The 19,471-nt window shown below is 47.9% G+C and overlaps 1 protein-coding gene and 1 long non-coding RNA gene across 6 annotated transcripts in view; one reads left to right on the top strand and one right to left on the bottom strand.

The window, feature by feature from the left end:
- Positions 1 to 19,471, bottom strand: part of Rin3 (Ras and Rab interactor 3) — a 109,174-nt gene that overhangs the window by 24,606 nt on the left and 65,097 nt on the right. For 4 of the 5 annotated variants that reach the window (XM_039112360.2, NM_001414929.1, NM_001108052.2 and 1 more), the window contains 2 exons: positions 15,216 to 15,288; positions 6,183 to 6,274 (listed from right to left, as the gene is read on the bottom strand). In XM_039112360.2, the coding sequence (XP_038968288.1) occupies positions 6,183 to 6,274; positions 15,216 to 15,288 (165 nt within the window). Of the gene's footprint in view, positions 1 to 6,182; positions 6,275 to 10,618; positions 11,035 to 15,215; positions 15,289 to 19,471 lie in introns of those variants that run through there. The other variant, XM_063261977.1, reaches the window with a different exon arrangement.
- Positions 1 to 19,471, top strand: part of LOC134479252 (uncharacterized) — a 34,832-nt gene that overhangs the window by 6,204 nt on the left and 9,157 nt on the right. The gene's annotated exons all lie outside the window — the stretch shown is intronic.

The raw sequence follows: 19,471 nt of genomic DNA, 5'->3' as shown, positions 1-19,471 counted from the left end.
CATGACATGTGCTGCCCTATCCTTGGGTCTCGGCTGATGCTGTTCTTTCTGCTTAGAATTCTTTTCCTCCCCCACCTGCTAGTTTCTTACTAATTTTCAAAGACTAGAAGTCCATGTCTGGAGTAAATTTCCTGATGCGTGCAGGATGCCTGTGTTTCTTAATCTTACTGTGTATTCCGACTGCAGGGAGCACCGTCAGGGGTTGCCATTCTACGCTTTGGTCTGAGTGCTCTACCACACTGTGGGCTTCAGAAGGCAGCAGTGATGGTTCTCCCATTTGAGCATCTCGGGGATGATGCTTCAGTGAGCAGAGGGGCCAGGCATGAGCACCCAACACTAGTGAGTGAACCAGCTTAGTCAGAGTGGTCCACTCTAGGAGAGGAGGAAAGACTGACAGCCAGCTTATTATAGGTCTAGACCTGGTCCCTAGCAGGCATAGAGTAGAACACACCTTCATATTTTGATAGCATCTCATAAGTATAGAACAGGCAATGAGGCTCAGGGATCAGGTCTAAAGCTCGGGATATTGCTTGTCTGCCCCCGGGACAAGAATGATGGGTTCTCGGGGCACAGGTTTCCACAGCAATGCTATTTCCAGGGGAAGGTGATGCTAGGTACTGGAGAGGCCATATCTCAGGGCCAGGGGGGCCATGTAAGGGAAGCGCTGAAGCAATTCAGAGCTTTATGCTCAAAACAAAACAAAAAATAAGGAAGTTGGAAAGTTTCTCTGCAGCTTGCAGAGAGCTAAGGCTGGAGAAGCAGAACACCGCGTCATGCAGTCCCAGCAGCTCGCAGAGCTGTGGGCACCACGGCCTGGTGGCACCCTGCCAAACCTCAGCTTGGCCACCCAAGTTCCAGTAAAGAAGTACCTGTCCCTATGACCAAGGGAGCTATTTTGCTGGTGCCAAGGCTTTCTGAACCTGGACAGCGGGTACCTCCTGCTTCGATCTCTGCAATGCTTAGAGAACTTGGAATGTGCCAGGCACTGGACTGTGGTGCCTCAGGGCAAAGTAAGGATCCATGAGCCATAGAAATGGCTGGGAAACCCAGGGAACTCTAGGAATACAGAGTTTTGTCGTATTCAAAGGTGGGTTGTTGAACTTTCCAGTCAAAGTCAAGCGTTTTGTTTGGTGTGTATGTGGGCACACGCAGGTACATGTGTGTGCATGTGGATCTGGAGGACAACCTGATTGTCGTTTCCTGAGCACCATCCACCTTGCTTCTTGAGACTGTTTCCTCACTGGTCTGGAACCTACCTGTTTTTATCTCCTCAGTGGTGGGATTAAAAGCACAGGCCACTATGCCTGACTTTATTATTATTTTTTAAAGATTTACTTATTATATAAGTACACTGTATCTGTCTTCAGACACACCAGAAGAGAGCATCAGATCTCACTTACAGATGATTGTGAGCCACCATGTTGTTGCTGGGATTTGAACTCAGGACCTCTGGAAGAGCAGTCAGTGGTCTTAACCACTGAGCCATCTCTCCAGCCCCATACCTGACTTTTTTTTTTCCCTTTTCTTTTTTTTCGGAGCTGGGGACTGAACCCAGGGCCTTGAGATAGCTAGGCAAGTGCTCTACCACTGAGCTAAATCCCCAACCCCCATACCCGACTTTTTATTGTGGGTTTTAGGGCTCAAATCAGGTCCTCATGCTTGCTATCACCCCAGGCCCTCAATATCAAGAGGCAATAAATCTCAAGAATTAACTAACTAGGAAATAATCTCATTGTATGTTATAAAGAAAAAAAAGTACATGCAAACTTGGGAGGCTACACTGTGCATGGCTTCCCGGTCTTTAAAACACTACGTATCTATATGCCTTAGGCATGATTGAAAGGCACTACACAGAATGCTTCTTTGCACTTAGACTCAGTTGCACCCATCCAACTCTGAGTTAGTTTTGTGGACCCTGCTAGCCTAAGGCTATTGCACTCGGAATGACATCTTTTATACCCCGCACTGCTGAATGTTGGCATTTCTAAGTCTAAGCTTGGCTATTTTTGTGTTGACTCATCAACAAATGCTCAAGAGCCATCCCATGGTGCTTAGCCTGCAAGAGAATAGCTTTGCTTGGGTGACATCATCCCTATCCAAACAGCAGGGCTTAGTCTACTCATTTAAGCCAAACCAAAACCAACTACAACAAAATACAATCATTGACACAGAAGGAGGAAATATGCCTCAAAAAAAAACCAAAAAACAAACAAACAAACAAAAAACCCAAAAAATCCTGAAAATAATTATTAGACTATTGGGCTCACGGAAAACCCAGTGAATCTACTATTGATTAGATGCTTCTTGACGCTGGGTATAAGAAAAACAACAGGGGCTGGAGAGATGGCTCAGCGGTTAAGAGCACCCGACTGCTCTTCCAGAGGTCATGAGTTCAATTCCCAGCAACCACATGGTGGCTCACAACCATCTGTAAAGAGATCTGATGCCCTCTTCTAGTGTGTCTGAAGACAGCTACAGTGTACTTATATATAATAAATAAATAAATCTTTAAAAAAAAAACAAAAAAAAAAAACCGCAGAAAGTCACACATAGGTTCACACAAAACAACAGCGAAAGGCAAAAGGCAGAAGTGTATTTTTGCAGCCGTGAAGGGATTATGCGTAATTTTCCAGCCTTGGCTTTTTCTGGTTTTGTCAGTTAAAAGAAACCCACAGCATGCTGGGATTTCATAAAAAGATAAAGATGCCATAAGAAGTGTTTGGAGGGCCCAATGCACAGGGAGGGCTTGATGCTTTCCCTTCTCAACATCAAATCCAGCCCCCACTCCCTTGGCAATAGGGCACCATGTTATTTTCCACTGGAGCCGGAGCAAGGGGAGGAGGGAGCTGAAGAGCGGGCAGGCAGTGAACAAGACTGAAAGGACCAGACAGCAGTGGGTACCGACAGAGGGCGCAGAGGACCAAGTGTGAATCCAGCTCCGATCACACCCACTTACCGGACGCCATATAACATAGCCTACTTCCCATCTACCATCTCAACCGGAACATCATTCACATAATTCACCCATTTAAAAAAAATCCCCTGGTGGCTTTAATATATCCTTAGCTGCACAACTGTCGCTGTGATAGATTTTAGGGCATTTTATAGCCATTTCCCCACTCCCCATGGCAGTCCGTGCCTGTTATCAGTCAGTCCCTCCCCAGGGCTATGGTTTGAATGTGAAATATCCCTTACAGGCTCATGGGTTTGAACATTTGGTCCCAGCTGACGATCCTGGTCTGGTTGCTGGGGTGCTTTTAGAAGCTGGAGCTTTGGTGGAGGAAGTAAGCCATAGCAAGTGAGCCTAGAGTTTTATAGGTTGGTCCTGTTTCTGGCCCTCTCTTGCTTCCTGGTGGAGATGTATAAGCTGTCCTAGCTACCCACTCCCATTTTCACAAATCTATCTTGCCATGATAGATTGTATCCCCTTAAACCGTGAGCCCAAACAGGCTTCTCCTTTAAGTTGCTTCTGTCCGGTCTTTTATCACAGGCATAAGGAAAGTGATTGATGTACCTGTTGGTATTCTGTCTAAGCTCCACCCCCACAACTACCTGGCAACAGCCAGGCATGCTCCTCCCACAGTTGCCTGGCAACAGCCAGCTGTGCCTTACAATAAAAGGGGCAGCTTGCCTCCTCCTCATTCCCTTTGTTCTTCTCTGCTCTCGCCCTCTTCCCTTTCCCCCCTCCCGCCCCCGCTTTCCTCCATGTGTTCCTGGCCGGCCTCCTTTACTTCTCCCCTCTGCTACTCTTCTTCTCTCATTAATCCTCTCTAAGTGGAACCATGTTGGTTTGGTATGTTCTGTCCAGGCACGAGCCGAGATTTAAACCTAACAGTAACCATTAACCTGATTTCTGTGTCTATAGATTTGTCTCCTCTGAGCGCTTCTACAATGAAGTCTCACATCTGCTTTCAAGAGACTGGCTTTTTTCACAAAACATGTTTCCATCCGTGTGGTACCATGAGCCACCGCTTCATTTCTGTTTGTAGTTGAGACAGCTCTTTTGGTTCCTTGACACCTATAATTTTATTTATCAAATGGTTTTCTCCTCCTTTCCCTCCTCCTCCTCCTCTTGGTATTATAAGAATAGAATAATGAACTTGTGTCTTATCAGGCTCTTAGGTCTCCTGGAAACATTGACTGGACCAAGGGAACACTTGAAGTAGAAGATTCCTGTCCCCAACACATGATAGAGTCTCAGCAGCTATCAGCCTTGAGATCTGGCCTTCCCCAGAGCCAGCATTGTTGAGGGTCAGTCCTAAGTCAGCATTGGCCAAGCCTATGCCTACAGAGACCTCAGTGTGGTTACACATCTAGGAAGAACCTAGGAAAGCTGAGTTTCTAATACAGTTATGCTAAACAATGAAAGTTGGGGACGCTCCCAACCTTGCCTTAGAGTTGGTTGGTTGGGCAGGGTTAGCCGAGGCATGACGGCACACTCCAGTTTCCCATCACGTCTGTCCTGGATAGTTTTATGTCAGAATGAAACAGCCAGAGTTATCAGAGAGGAGTGAGCCTCAACTGAGAAAAGGCCTCCATAAGATTGGGCTGTAGGCAAGCCTGTAGGGCATTTTCTTAATTAGTGATCCATGTGGGAGGGTCCAGCCCATTGTAGGTGGAGCCCACCTAAAGGCTGACCACCTGGGTTCTATAAGAAAGCAGGCTGAGCAAGCCATGTGGAGCAAGCAATTAAGCAGCACTCCTCCATGGCCTCTGCAACAACTGTCTCCAGGTTCCTGTCCTGTTTGAGTTTCTGGCTTGACTTCCTTTGATATAGTGATGATGACGGGTAAGCTACATAAACCCTTTCCTCCCAAGTTGCTTTTGGTCGTGGTGTTTCATATAGTAACCCAGATTAAGACAGCATCCACGATGTTTTTCCTTTTGATGAGGGCTGTGACAGGGCCAGGCCGGGACAAAAGAAGCAGGGACGACGTTGGCCAGCCCTCCGAACTGTCTTGGTGTTGGTGGTGTTTTTCCCAGGGTTGCCTCTAATGTGATCATCCTGGTTATGGTCCCTGGGTACATATGGGCCCCTCTGTCTAGAACCCTGAGGATCTCCCTCTTCAGTGGCTCAGCATGTCTGGGCTGGTGGGGGTGGTAGGCTCCCAAACTAAGGTTCAGGATCCAGCTTAGTGTCACCCAGTGGCAGCTCTGCAAAGACTATTGGTATGATCGTTGGTTTTAATGTCAACATGCCACAAGTTAGAGACACGTGAGTAGGGAGCCTCCCCTGAGGAATGCCCTGATTGTCTTAATTGGTGTGGAAAGATCCACCTCCAAATGTGGGTGGCGCCTTCTGCTAGCAGCCCAGATGAAACAGGGCATGGTGGGAGGAAAGTTACTCAGCTTCTGTTTGCCTGGCCTTCCCTTGGGCTCTGTTGTGGTTACAGATTCTTGTGCGCCTATGATAACCAGGGTTTCCAGGATTCCTTTGTTGAGAGGACCGGTGACTCTCTGCAGGACCCCTGGAGGTCTTTGGTGCCAGACTGGGATTGATGAAGCAGCCAGCCATGTAGGTTGAGCAACTATTAGGCTCTTGGCCTCTCCAGTGTGAGATGGCCATTGTAGGGCCACGTAGACTGCAGAGACTCTGGGCCTCCAAAACCAAGGAACACTCAGGTCCTTAGCTTCTCATGTGTGAGACTGTTGTTACTATTTCAGTGTAAATGATGGAATATTCATTCTATTGGTTCCCGTAGTGGTTTGAACAGGAATGGTCCCCATCTGCTCCTATATTTGACTGCTTGGTCATTAGGGAGTTGGCACTACTTGACAAGGATTAGGAGGCGTGGCTTTGTTGGAGGAGAATTGTGTCACTGGGATGGGCTTTGAGGTTTCAGAAGCTCAAGCCAGGCCCAGTGTCTCACTCTCTTCCTGCTGCCTGTAGATCTGGATGTAGAACTCTCAGCTCCGCTCCAGCACCATGTCTTGCCTGCATGATGCCATGCTTCCCTCCATGGGGATAATAGACTAAAAACCCCTGAAACTATAAGCTAGGCCCAATTAAATGTTACATGCTCTTCTTTATAAGAGTTGCCATTGTCATGATGTCTCCTCACAGCAATAGGACACTAAGACAGTTCTAGTCTTCTAGAGAACACTGATTAACAATGGGGGAAATCCCACTACCCCTTTGCCTCGATGCCCACCTCCTCTCCAGTTCTACAGGGAGGACTTACCCAGGCCCAGGTTGGAGATGGTCTCAAGTTCAAGGAAGCTGCTAGCTTCAAGGATGGCTTGGGGCAGCCGCAGAGTGAAGGGCAGTAAGTCTCTGTGAAGACAGGAAGGTCAGAGGTCAGGTACTAGAGGGGCCAGAGTCCCCCTTCCCAAGCCTGTCCAGATGTCCAGGCCTGTCCCTCACATCCTGTGACTGCTAGGGTTTCCATGTAACCTGGACATTTCCCTGAGGCCAAGGGATAGGGTTGCAGTTGAGGGAGCAGCCAGTTCCAGATCTCATATCAGCTTCAGGGACATGGGAAGAGCCCTGGGCCCAGAGAAGACCCCCTTGCTTCTCCTCCCTTCCCAGGTCCATACTTTCTATAAGCATATTTAGTGACCTCTGACCCTTGCCCTCTACATGGAGGTAGGCAGCAAGCATGGAGGGTACCCTACTGGGCATTTAGCTGGCTATCACCATCTGCTAGCTACAGGGAAACAGTTGAGGGCACTTTCTAGAGGTCTCCAGCAACCATTCAGTCAGAGGGAAACAGACCAAGAGTTTTTCTCAGGCAGTGTGGTGGGCTACTGGTGGTCTCCCAGACTCCGGCCTAAGGGCCGCCTCTCCAGTCAGGAGAGTTGGTCTTGATTTTATGTTTTATTCTGGCATTCAGGGCCTAGCTACTGTCTTCCAGCCATTCCTCTCTCCTCTTTCCTTGTCTCTCTCCCCTCCATAAAGGCAGAGATTGACCAGGGGACCAAGAGGGCACAGAACAGAGCCCAATAATAGGTGGTCACCAAGATTAACAACCTGCTCCACTACTGGCCCCCCAAATGCCCTGCCCACTTCCCTCCTAAGCCAATCATGAGCAAAGACATCTCATCCACCCACCTGTTATCCACTAAGAGCCTCCTCTGTTGGCCTGTAGAGCTATTTCCCTGTCTATCTCTCTTTTCCCTGTAACTCTAAGTTAAGAGTGGCCAGATCCCAGGAGGAGTAATATCTCAAGTCTTGGAAACCCTGTGGTGTGCCATAACTACCCATGGTGACCTGTTAGTGCTACCCCCCACTTCAGGGAATATCTTTCATGGGGGAAGAAAGCACTATTGAGGGTTATCTGTGTCACACTAGGGGTCTTTTGTAAGGTCCTGGAGGTGGCCTTTGGCTTTCTCTCTTAGGCTGGGTGGTACTGCATCATTTTCAGTCATTATCACATGACCCTCCTATGAATCCAGAGCCATCTGATGTCATCTGCCCATCCCTCTACACAAGTCTGGCTCTGTCCCATTCAGGATAGCCACCTGGGGTCGTTCTCCCATCTTGGGACCTCCTCACTACCTTTATTCAAATCTCCAGTTTCAAAGGTTGGCAACATTCCTCTCCCATTACCTCAGTTTACCTGGGTGACTCTAGTTTGTTGGCGTGGCTTGGGATGGCTCCTGTTCCCAGAAAAACGCCCATCACAGTGGCCAGCTGGGGCCGCTCAGCTCTCACCCTGCCACTAATCTAATGATGCCACTTCACTGACTCCCAAACCCAGACACACAGGATGTAGCCTGGGCCCTGCTCCATCTCTCTAGCAAGCATTTCAAAGCCTTTCACCACTTGCCCCCTTTCACCCTGCCTTAGTACACTCACTGGTCCCATACGGAATGCTCCCTGGCTCTGGATACCTGTCCCCTCTGCTTAGATTACACATTCCCTTCAAAGCCACACCATTGGCCTCCCTTCCCTTCCAGACCTACTTGTCATTTGTTTCATCACCCATGTTCCCCGCCCCCTCCCTCCCCAGGGGAAGGGGTGGTCACTCTTCCCATCCAGGACTGGGCTGAGGGAATGTCGTATAACATTGTTATAACCCAGGGACCTCAGAGTGGGCAAGCATTCCAGCTCTGCAGCCAGTAGCAGGGGGATCAGAGAGATAGGGAGAACAACCCGCAACCACTCAGCTAAGAAAGTAACCTTTATCCAGGGTCACACATCACTTGCTATTTAATTTGCCTCTGGTTTCCTAACCAGTCCTCATAACTCGCCTGAGATATGGACATAGCTGTTGTCTTTACCTTTTAAAAAATGTCAGACTTTGGCTGGCTGGCAAGACAGCTCAGCAAACTAAGGTGCTTGCAGCCCAGGATGATGGATTAGATCCCTGGGACCCACAGGGTGGAGGGAGAGAGTTGAATCCCACAACTGTCCTCTGACCTCCATACTTGCACCATGGTGTGTGTACCCAGATAAACAGACAAATAAATGCAATAAGATGTTAGACTTTGAGGTAAGGGGCAGAGACTGAGGTAAGGGTAGGAATGAAACATGTGGTAGTCACATATTCTACCACTGAGCTACATTTCAGCCCTAGATTCTGTTGTTGTTTTAATGCAAGAGATTTATGGAGTAGGGCGGTGGCAAAAGGCGCCTCGGAGTGAGGACAAGAGAGAGAGAGCTAGAGAGGACCCGTAATGGTGGGAACCTTTAAGGGGTATGTGTGTCATATTTGGCAGTTGTCGATGACACGCTGCCAGTTCTGAGTGGATGAGGGTGAGCTGGGGGGCAGGCACTTGGTTCCTAACATTCCTCCCATTGTTTTGGGGGAGATGGCTGGCATAGGGATGTAAAGTGAAGAAATGAGTTAATTAATGGAAAAAAGAAACAACAACATATTTGCTGCGACAGAGTTAAACATTGCCCAAGTGGTTAAAATAAAATGTGCCCATTCTTCCACTGCAGGGACAATGATTTCTTCCTCTTTCTGTGCCTCCAAGAACTGGATGGAAAGACTCGTGTGTTCCCTCCTTTGGATAGACATCTACCCTGCTTGCTTCTTTTCTTCATTCTAGCACGTAGCGTACGCTTCCCTGGGTTCTGGCTTAGCCCTTTCCTCAGGCTCTCCCTCGAATGCTCTCAAGGAAGTAGGTGCTTTCCTTAGACCCATTTCAGAGTTAAGCAACCTGAGGCTCAGATGCCTACTTGTAGATGCCAGTGTATAAACCTAAATGCCACCTAGGCCTAAGGTCAGATTCTTTTAGCAAAAACTGTTTGCATACTGCCATTGGCTCCCACAACACTGTAGAGACTTTTAGTTCCTGGTGCGTCTTCCCTTGGCTAGTTTTTTTTTTTTTTTTTTTTTTTTTTTTTTTTTTGTTGGGTGGTGGTGGGGTAGATTCCTAGTGAGCATGCCAGGCCACAGGATTGAATACTTCAATATATGACTGTGTTTGCTATATTGTCCCCTCACCCCAAGCTTACTTATACTCACACCAACATAAATAAATGGGCCCCAGCTTACGGCACCTTTTGTTCATCCAATCTTAGTTCAACAGCTGAACAGCCCACTCTAGCAAACTTAGTGGTGGCCTCTGTCAGTGACAATGACATGCAAGTTGTCCAGTCTGTGGTTTGGTAACTTAAGAAGTCTTAGCCCACTGTGAAGGTGGGGAAGGCAGGCAGTCAAAAGCAGGCTTAGTCACAGCCGAGTGTGAAGACCCTGGGCCTAGGGGTAACACTGGGAAAGCCCTCAGATGGGGTGCTAGGGCAGTGGGCATCTGTCTGTGCACCTCCAACAACCAGAACCCAAAGGGGCACTGGACACTTTTGAGGGACTCTACCATGTTTTCAGTGTCTGTCTGTACTCTGGACTTCCTTCGGAAGAGGCTAAAAAGGCAGGACCCAAGCCCAAGGGTTAACAGCATTGGGCCTAGGAGAACCCACATTAGTGTGTGCCTGTGTGCATGTTTGCGTGTGTGTGTGTGTGTGTGTGTGTGTGTGTGTGTGTGTGTGTGTGTGTGTTGTGTAAGGAATTGACTCATGGCCTTAAGGTATTAAGCAAGGGCCTTACTAATGAACCACACCCTCTGTAGCTACAGAATATGCATTTTAAACAGCCCTCAAGTAGATCTTAATGAACACAGGCTTGGGTGGGCATCATGTGGGTGGGATTTATAGCTCCCCCTAAAAAAACAAAGGCTATCTGTGAATTAATTAAACCTACAGATTCTCCATATATATATATGTATATATATGTATATATATATATATATATATATATGCACATAACTATTCCCTTATGAACTGTAAATCCCAGATGGAGATTTTGAAGGTGGGATCTTCAGAGGGGCCAGCCTTATACACCTCTGGGCACCTATACAGCTCTCTGGAGGCCCCTGTTCTAGTTAAAGCTTTTTACTTTTGTCCAGAGAAAACACAAAGCAAAACACACACACATACACACACACACACACACACACACACACACACTCTCACAAACTCAGCAACAGAAGACTTACTCCACCTGCATGGTACACATTCTGGGAGGATCTGGCACAGCTTACTTTCTTACATGCAAAGTCACTGATTGATTTTCTATTCCCCTAGGAGGGGTTTTCTAATGCCACCATCTGGTTCTCCAATTCTCTGGACATCAAGCATTTAATCGTTCAGTTTAGTCGCAATGCTAGTTACCTGGAACTGAAGTCAGACTCTGTAGACTTCGGGGCTCACTGACTCCCATGGGGTCCCCTACTTCCAATGCCAGTCACAAGAGCCGGGCCAGCAGCACTTGGAGCCACTGATGTAGAACAGCTTCACAAGCACCGTGGTGATAACTATCTTCAGAGGTGGGAGTGACCAGCGAGCCACTCCCTGAGGAGAGGGGGCAGCTTAGCCACTGTGTGGGGGCATATCTGAGGGAGGACAGGCCCACAGAGCTCCTTCCTTCCTCATTCGGGTAACAGCATTCACTTGAGGTCACTGACTCCATACCAGGGTTGGGCTGAGGATCAGACCCCACGATGCTGGTAGGGGCCCTAGGGGAGCCTGGCATCATGGATATGTTCAAGAAACAATGGCACTGAGTATCCTTCCACCCAGGAGGACAGCCCCAGTGTCTCCCATCTCTGAAGCCTCACCTCCTTCCTTCAGTGGCTGCCTTTCCCTTTTGAGTGACATCTCTTCACGACTCTGAATAATGTCAGCAGCCTTTGGTTGTTCTTTTTTCTCTTCCTTCAAGCCCACTTCCTGCTGCTGCCATATTACTCTGTCTGGGGCCGTCTAACCATGGGCGACAGCATGAGTCACAGCAGCTATGAAAGGAAGTCCCTGTATCCCAGGCATAGCTTTGCCTTGTCCTCTCCACAGAGCCAGCCACTCCTGAAGCTACCTAAGGCTTTCTAATGGCTGGGCCTTTGCCTACCCTGCTTCCTCTGCCTAGAACTTTCTCCCTACCCTCCTTGACAAGTCTTCCACATCTTCTTCATAAGGAGGGCCTCCAGGATCCATATACAGAGGGGCCAGATCCAAGGGAAGCAAAAGATGGGTCATTTCCACCACAGGCCTGATGCAATGCCAGGGTTCAAATGGCTTCAGAACTCGGCTATGCCAGTTGAGGTCAGTCACAACCCGGCCTCGGTTTTCTCACTGCTACCATCACTAAGAACACATACAATGGTTTCATGAGTACTACTCCGTACTGGTTACTCTAAGAACCAATCAGAAATCTTCAGGACAGCCTCGGGTACAGGAACTACTAGCTTTGTGATGTGTGACCATGATAGGGGTTAGATAGAAGCGAGGAGGCAGCACTGAGCATACAGATACCCAGGCAGCAGTCACTCTCCCAGCTCTGCACAGTTGTGACTGGGCCTCTGGGCACTGCCAAAATTGGAAAGCTTTTATGAGAACTGGGGCCTCCAAGGAGGCGGTTGTTTCTGAAGGCTGGCACCTGTGATCTAGGCATACTGGACCCTCACAAATGTCTGACAGGGACCTCCTGATTTATCAGGCTGAGGTGGTGAGAAGGCTGATCCTGCTCTGGTGAGGTCTCAATCCTGAGAATGTCTCCATGAGCGGCCATCAGCTCACAGGGACCTGCTCCAGTGCCCAATGGGAAGCACTCTTTGTGGTGGAGAGGACCACTGGGGTTGGGTTTAGCGTGGTGATGAGCACGCAGCTCTAACAAAAGTCTAGAATGGACAAGCACTCATCAGTATAGCCCCGAGAGCGTCTTGGAATTTAAAAGCTGGGGCTGGAGAGGTGGCTCAGCAGTTAAGAGCACTGACTGCTCTTCCAGAGGTCCTGAGTTCAATTCCCAGCAACCACATGGTGGCTTACAACCATCTGCAAAGAGATCTGATGCCTTCTTCTGGTGTGTCTGAAGACAGCCACAGTGTACTCATATAAAATAAATAAATCAATGTTAAGAAAAAAGAACCTAAAAGCTGCAGACTCTCATATCTAAGTGTTCTTGGTTAATGCCCCTGACAGGCAGGCAAGGGAGCCAGGAGAGCTCAGGTGATTGACTGGGAGTCACATAGCTGCAAGGCGATAGGCTCTAACTCCAGGCCTGGGGCTCTGGTTCCTCAGCATTCAAGCCTTGTTGCCTGGCACGCCTTCCCCAGAACACAGTCAGGCCTGTCTCTGTCTCATAATCTCCTCCAGAGAGTCCTTGAGTATGAAGATAGGAGAATAGGTACTGGCTTTGCTAGGGTGTGGAGAAATAGCAGCCAAGGGAGGAAAGGTTGGGACGTGATGGGGGTAAGTCTAGAGACTGTGGTTCCTGATCTCTCTGGACACCAAGCTGATACCCAGAAAACTCTCCTACAGTCCAAGTGGCAGAGATAGAATGAGAGAGCCCATGGGGTTGCAGGCAGTGTACTCCGTCTCCTTCATGGGCATTAACTCACCCTTCCTCTAGCATCAAAGCATTTGCTATGAGGACCCCCTTTTACAAACGGGGAGGTTGAGGCTCTGAGGTGTTAAATATTGAGCTTAATATCTGGCCATCCATCCATCCATCCATCCATCCATCCATCCGTCATGCATCTATCCATCCACCCATCCATCATGCGTCCATGCATCCTCCATCCATCCTTCTATCCATCTATCTTTCTATCCATCCATTCTTCTGTCCATGTATCCATCCATCCATCCATCCATCCATCCATCCATCCATCCATCCATCCTTCTATCCATGTATACATGCATCCATCCATCCATCCATCCATCCATCCATCCATCCATCCATCCGTCATGCATCTATCCATCCACCCATCCATCATGCGTCCATGCATCCTCCATCCATCCTTCTATCCATCTATCTTTCTATCCAACCATTCTTCTGTCCATGTATCCATCCATCCATCCATCCATCCATCCTTCTATCCATGTATACATGCATGCATCCATCCATCCATCCATCCATCCATCCATCCATCCATCCTTCTATCCATGTATACATGCATCCATCCATCCATCCATCCATCCATCCATCCGTCATGCATCTATCCATCCACCCATCCATCATGCGTCCATGCATCCTCCATCCATCCTTCTATCCATCTATCTTTCTATCCATCCATTCTTCTGTCCATGTATCCATCCATCCATCCATCCATCCATCCATCCTTCTATCCATGTATACATGCATCCATCCATCCATCCATCCATCCATCCATCCATCCATCCTTCTATCCATGTATACATGCATCCATCCATCCATCCATCCATCCATCCATCCACCCATCCTTTTATCCACGTATGCATCCATCCTTCTCTTGATTCATTCATTGTAGCCCACATTTGCCAAATACCAGACAGAGCTCCTCCAACTAAGGTAAACTTGAAGGCGCCCATCTTCCTACAGCCTGGTGTGTTGGAAAGGTCTCTGGGGCCTCTGCAATGTTTTCCCTGTGAATCTGGCCAGCTAAGCCGATGCACAGGATTGCTGCGGGGTGCACTGGTGGTGCAGCTTCCTCTAGATTGAACTTCACTCTGCCGATTAGCAGTCTCTACTTCCTCATCTGTGTAATGGAGGGTAACAAGAATAATCCTTATGTGGGGAGGCTGGCAAGGTTTTAAAAGACAGTCTGGAGGGAACAGGAGAGATGGCCCAATGGTACACATGCTTGCTGCCCTTGTCGAGGACTGGCTCCCAGAGTCTGGTTACAGACTTTGGTTCCCAGCACTTACATCATGGCTCACAACTGTCTGTGACTCCAGATGCAGGGGATCTGATGCTGTTTTCTGGCCTTCGTGGGCACTGCATGTACATGGTACTCTCTCTCTCTCTCTCTCTCTCTCTCTCTCTCTCTCACACACACACACACACACACACAAACACAAACACACGCAGGCAAACATTAAGACACATGCAAAAAAATTCTTTAAAAGGTCACAGTGGGTAGGGCCGGGCAGTGGTGGTTTATGCCTTTAATCCCAGCACTTAGGATGCAGAGGTTTCTGTGAGTTCGAGGTCAGCCTGGTCTACAGAGCAAGCTCCATGACAGCCAGGGCTATACAGAGAAACCCTGTCTCAAACAAACAAAAATGAGGTGGGTATAGAAATTCCTTGGAGCCTCGCTGAATGCTGGAGAGAGCTTTCTCCAGGCAATGGCAGATTTGAGTATAAGCTGTAACTGTCAGTGTTGCTTTGCTGGTCTGCAGGGTAGGGAGGGGTATTCTGAGTGGAGCATGTGTTTCAGCAGAGGTAGCCTGGAGTCAAGGACCACAACACATCTTACCAAACATCCAATCAGCTCTCGTTCAGGCCCTGCAGTTTCAGCTGTTGGTTTATGGCACCAAAATATATTTTTAAATTCTTGTTGATCGGAAACCAGTTCCAAGTGAATGGAGCAGAACTTATGGTGGTCTTCCCATCTGAAGACTCCCAGGCTGCCACCCACCAAGGGGCATCAGGCCTTCTTGCTGTCCCTACGGGTTGGTCTACAGGGTCCCAAGCTGTCCCTGGTGCTGGCAACACTAGAAGTGGAAACACTGGCAGGGAGCCCGAGGAACAGATCCCTGGCAGAGAAGTCCTTACCAGAAGAGAAGAGGAAACGTCAGAGTTGATTTCTCTTCTTGTGGTTACCAGAGCAAAGACAAGGGACTGTCCCCTCTCGTTGTATCCCCCGTTTCTTTACTCTGTCCTCTCCCATGCCACAAATGCACCCAAAGTTGCAGAGATGTCTGTTGCAACCAGATGGGCATGTTGCAACAAATGGGCTTCTATGAAGACAAGAAGGGAATCCTCCCCTACAACCTCCTCTAGGGCCGGGCTACTCACCTACTGACACAGTAGAACGCAATCAGTCTGAAGATGTCCTCAAACACAAGAACCGAGCCTTCCAGGTACAATACTGGGGAGAGACAAGAGAGGCCCTAGTAAGTATCCTCTAATGACAAAAGGGAGGGCTGGCTGCTCTCCTAGATCTGGAAGCTGGTACATGCCGGCCATGTTTTTCTATGGGTCCTGGCACCTCCTATAGGAGCCCAGTATGTATCAGCTGCCAACAACAGTGAGAAACGGAACTCACAGTGTGGATGTGCTGAGAGTTGAGGGCTTACACTGGCCGTGGCTGATATCAACTAATACACATTCGCACATTCATTACTCTTGGTGAACAAGATTCTCAAAGGAGAGTGACAGATGTATAGACAGTTGCTAATGACAGTCTCGGTAGGCACTGGCTTCCATGATGCCTAAATCAGGCCCATGACCACATGCCTACCATCCTTTGCTCCCCGAACTCAGGAGTCTACACTGGGCTTCCCTGGGTCTCAGTATGCTGAAGAATGTGTGAACTGAGTTGTTCTTATATCTTTTCCATGTGAAGCAGGAGCAAGAGATAGTCCAATGGGGCTTCCAAACCTAGCTTTGATCCTGGAACTGATAGTCACCCTTTTCTCTCTCAGTGCCTCAATTTCTCCCACCCTCCAAGGGAATAGAAATAGCCCTTTCAACCTAAAGATAGAGTCTTCTAGGTGATGCCAATATATATATATATCTCAACTGCTTCCCCCTCTCCTTGTAACCTAATCACTTTTCTCAACAGTTCAGACTATCTTAAGAAATTAATATTTATCTATCTATAACAAACAGGTCGTGTTTAGTTAGATATAAATATTTATAAAGAGATTTTCCTGCTCCTGATCTTTCTACCCTCTGGGAATGTCCCTGTGGTTCCCTCTGGTAATCTTGAGGCTCTCATGTCTATGGTTTTATTATTTCCAAAATATGTTCATAGGCCTTCTCCCTAGAGATCAAAGGGGGTACCCTGAACCTGAGAGAGCCTGTCTGGGGCACCCTGAACCACAGTCTGCTGGAGCTGTAGGACGTGGAAGTCAGTACGAGATAAGCCATTTGTTCTAGGGCCTGTGTCTGGTACTGCACCTGCCTGGGGGCTTGTACGTGTGTCTGGGCATTAAATCACGGTGGCGAGCGTGTCTCTATGAGCTCATTGTATGTAGCCTGTCTGTTCCTCAGTTTCTGTAGCTGTGAACCAGGGTTACAAGTGTGCCAATTTTTCAAGACTGAATGGCGGTCCCCACAGAGATGTATTAAAGTCTCGGTGTTTAGAACGTGGTATGTGAACTTATTTGGAAACCTTTGCCATGTTTGGTGTCCTTTTTATAAGAAGACTTTGTGAATAGACGGAACACCAAGCCACAGAGAAGGAATGACCGTGTGAAGACAGGCAGAGCCTAGAGCTGGGAGATCAGGAACACACTAGAATCTGAGGCCTCAAAAATAACCAACAACTTCGTTTAAAGTGTCTGTCCCCCAGAACCATAAGAGTTTCTGTTACCAAAAGTCATTTGGTTTGTATCCTTTGTTGCAACAGGAAAGAACATATCATTGTTTAAGCCTGAAATAAAGCAATTCTTGGGAGCTGCTTCTGATAGCATAGGGAACTTCAAAATAATGGTAATGGCCCCAAATGACAGTTTTAGCAGATGTGACAACCAGAGAGGCCACTGGGAGTGGGAAGATTCCATGGCTATACATGGTAGCACATGCAGCTTCTACAAAGGAGTCATACGTGAGGGGAGAGCCTTCTCCCTCAGCTCTATCATGCATTCTTCATTCCTACCTCTAGTCTCAGCCCTTAGAGCCTGCAGGGCTCTCAGCCCTCAATCTACCCTCTCCACCCTTTATCTGTAGCTCTGTTTCCTCATCTCATCCCTTCCTCTTCAGGGCCATACACAGGCAGAGCTATGGGAGGCTCAGCCAGTACCAGAGGCTGGGGACCAGCAGAGATCGGGGCATCTTGCTTTCCTGTCTGTGTGTCCAGCATACAACCAGGCCAGGCACATAGCCAGGGCCCACAAAGAATAGAGTAGAACGGATTTTCTGCTTTGGTAATGGTGAGCATATTCTGTCTGAGCGTGGATGGGTAGTTGCTTAGGACGGTGTGTGAGCTGGGATGGGGGTGAGGTGGCAGAGTTGGGGAGACTGGGATGAGGGGTTCTGTGCTAAACCATAAACGCCTACTTAGCAGAGTTCAGCAGCACTGTGCATGGCTACACTGTTAGGCAACGCGAGGTTTCCTCTAGATGTGGTGAAACTCTCTTAAATGGTGGTGACGGTTGCCCAACTCTGAATACACTAACACCACTGAATTATATGCTTTAAATGGGCCAATCATCCGATACCCAAACACAGCGAATTAACATGTCTGAATAAACTTTAAATAAGGCTGTTACTTAAAAAAGATGGGGAAGGTTGACTAGAGTGGACTCAGCCTTCGTGCAGTGTTTTGCTGAGATTTTTATAACGAGTAAGAATGACTTTTTTTTTTTTAGTTAAAAATATTTTATTTTATTTTTATATGTAGTGCTTTGCCTGCAAGTATGTCTGTGCACCACATGCCTGCCTGGTGCCCGTGGAAACCAGAAGAGGGCATTAGAGTCCCTGAAACTGGAGTAATAGACAGTTGTGAGCTGCAGTGTAGGTGCTGGGAATTGAACCTGGGTCCTCTGGAAGAGCAGCTAGTAGTCTTAACCAGGGAGCCATTTCTCTAGTATGGCTTCCAGAAGTAGAGATTTCTCCTAAAGTAGTTTATCTGGTCTATCCTCAGAGACTGCCCAAAGCTGACAAATGCCCAGACCCCAGCACTGCCAAGAGGCCATGTCACCTTTAACTTTACATTGCTTTTACATGGCCTTGGGGACACCCAGCACCCACTTCTGCACTTGGCAATAGGCTATGGCCAGAACCTGCCACCCTGTCTTAAAAAAATAAAAATTAAAAAAAGCAAAGATTCTAATAGACATTTTTGTAAAAAAAAAAAAAAAGGTATACAGGCCCACACAGTCAATAAACAGATAGGAAAATGCTCGGCCTCACCGGTCTTTAGGGAAATGCAAATCAAAGCTACAGGATACAGTTTGTGCTCTCTGGGACGGCTGTCCTGTAGTCAAAAAGTCAGGCAGCAAGTGTTAACAAGGACAGGCAGGAATTGGAACAGGCTGAGGGGAACAAAGTGATGTCACTGTGGAAAATAGTTTGGTAGTTTCTTAAACCTACAGAATTACCAAGAAGTGCATGACTGTGTCCATGCAAGCCTGAACCCAAAGGTGTTCACAGCGGCACTCTTTATGCGAGGGGCTGGGGGTAACTACTATGCCAAGCACCGTGCTTGGTGCTGGAGACAGTATGGACAAGGAAACAGGCATATGTGGCCTCTGCCTTTTGCAGGACACATGCTTACAGAGTGACAAAGTGGAATTGTCCTTTTAAACAAATACCTGGTAGCTATTGACGCACAGAGGCAGAGAGATCTGAGTCTGAGACCAGGCTAGTCTAGAGAGGGAATCCCAAGACAGTCAGAGACACGCAGAGAAACCCTGCATCTAAAAAACATTTCCCTTTATTTTTGCGTATATGGTGTGTGTGTGTGTGTGTGTGTGTGTGTGTGTGTGTGTGTGTGTGTGTGTGTGTGTTTTACCTTGCATGTATGTGTATCTATGTGCCATGGATATGTAATACCTGTGGAGGCCAGACGAGGGCATCAGATCTCTTAGGGCTGTAGTTAAAGAGGACTATGAGCTGCTGTGAGTATGCTGGATTTGAACTTGGGTCCTTTGGAAGAGTAGGCATAATTTTAACTGCTGAACCATCTCTCTATCCCCAATGGGTTATTCATTTTTGATGTTGAGTTTTGAGAGTAGAGTCTTTGTCAGATTCATGCCTTGCAGACACACGCTCCAAAAGTAACTTACCTTTCCAAAGATTTAAGAACAGACAGAGAAAGAATACTATTTGTCCATGAGCTTAGAGACACCCAAGCATATGCCAGTCCAGTGTGTCTAAGGGAATTCCACTAACAGTCAGGTCTTCTGCCCCTGAAACAGTTTATGTGGAGGTCCCCTTCCCTGTCAACCTCATGGGATTCAGAGTCACCTAGGAGACACACCTCTGGGCATTTTTGTGGGAGAGTTTCCAGGTTTATCTGAGCTGTGAGGACCCACCCCGGTTGTGAGAGGAACCATCCCGTAGGCTGGGGTCCCAAATTGGACACAAAGGAAAAGGCGAGCTGG

This window comes from Rattus norvegicus, chromosome 6 (assembly GCF_036323735.1).
Source record: "Rattus norvegicus strain BN/NHsdMcwi chromosome 6, GRCr8, whole genome shotgun sequence".
NCBI lineage: Eukaryota > Metazoa > Chordata > Mammalia > Rodentia > Muridae > Rattus > Rattus norvegicus.
The sequence above is the reverse complement of the archived record's forward strand: the minus strand, read 5'-3'. Positions and strand labels throughout refer to the sequence as shown.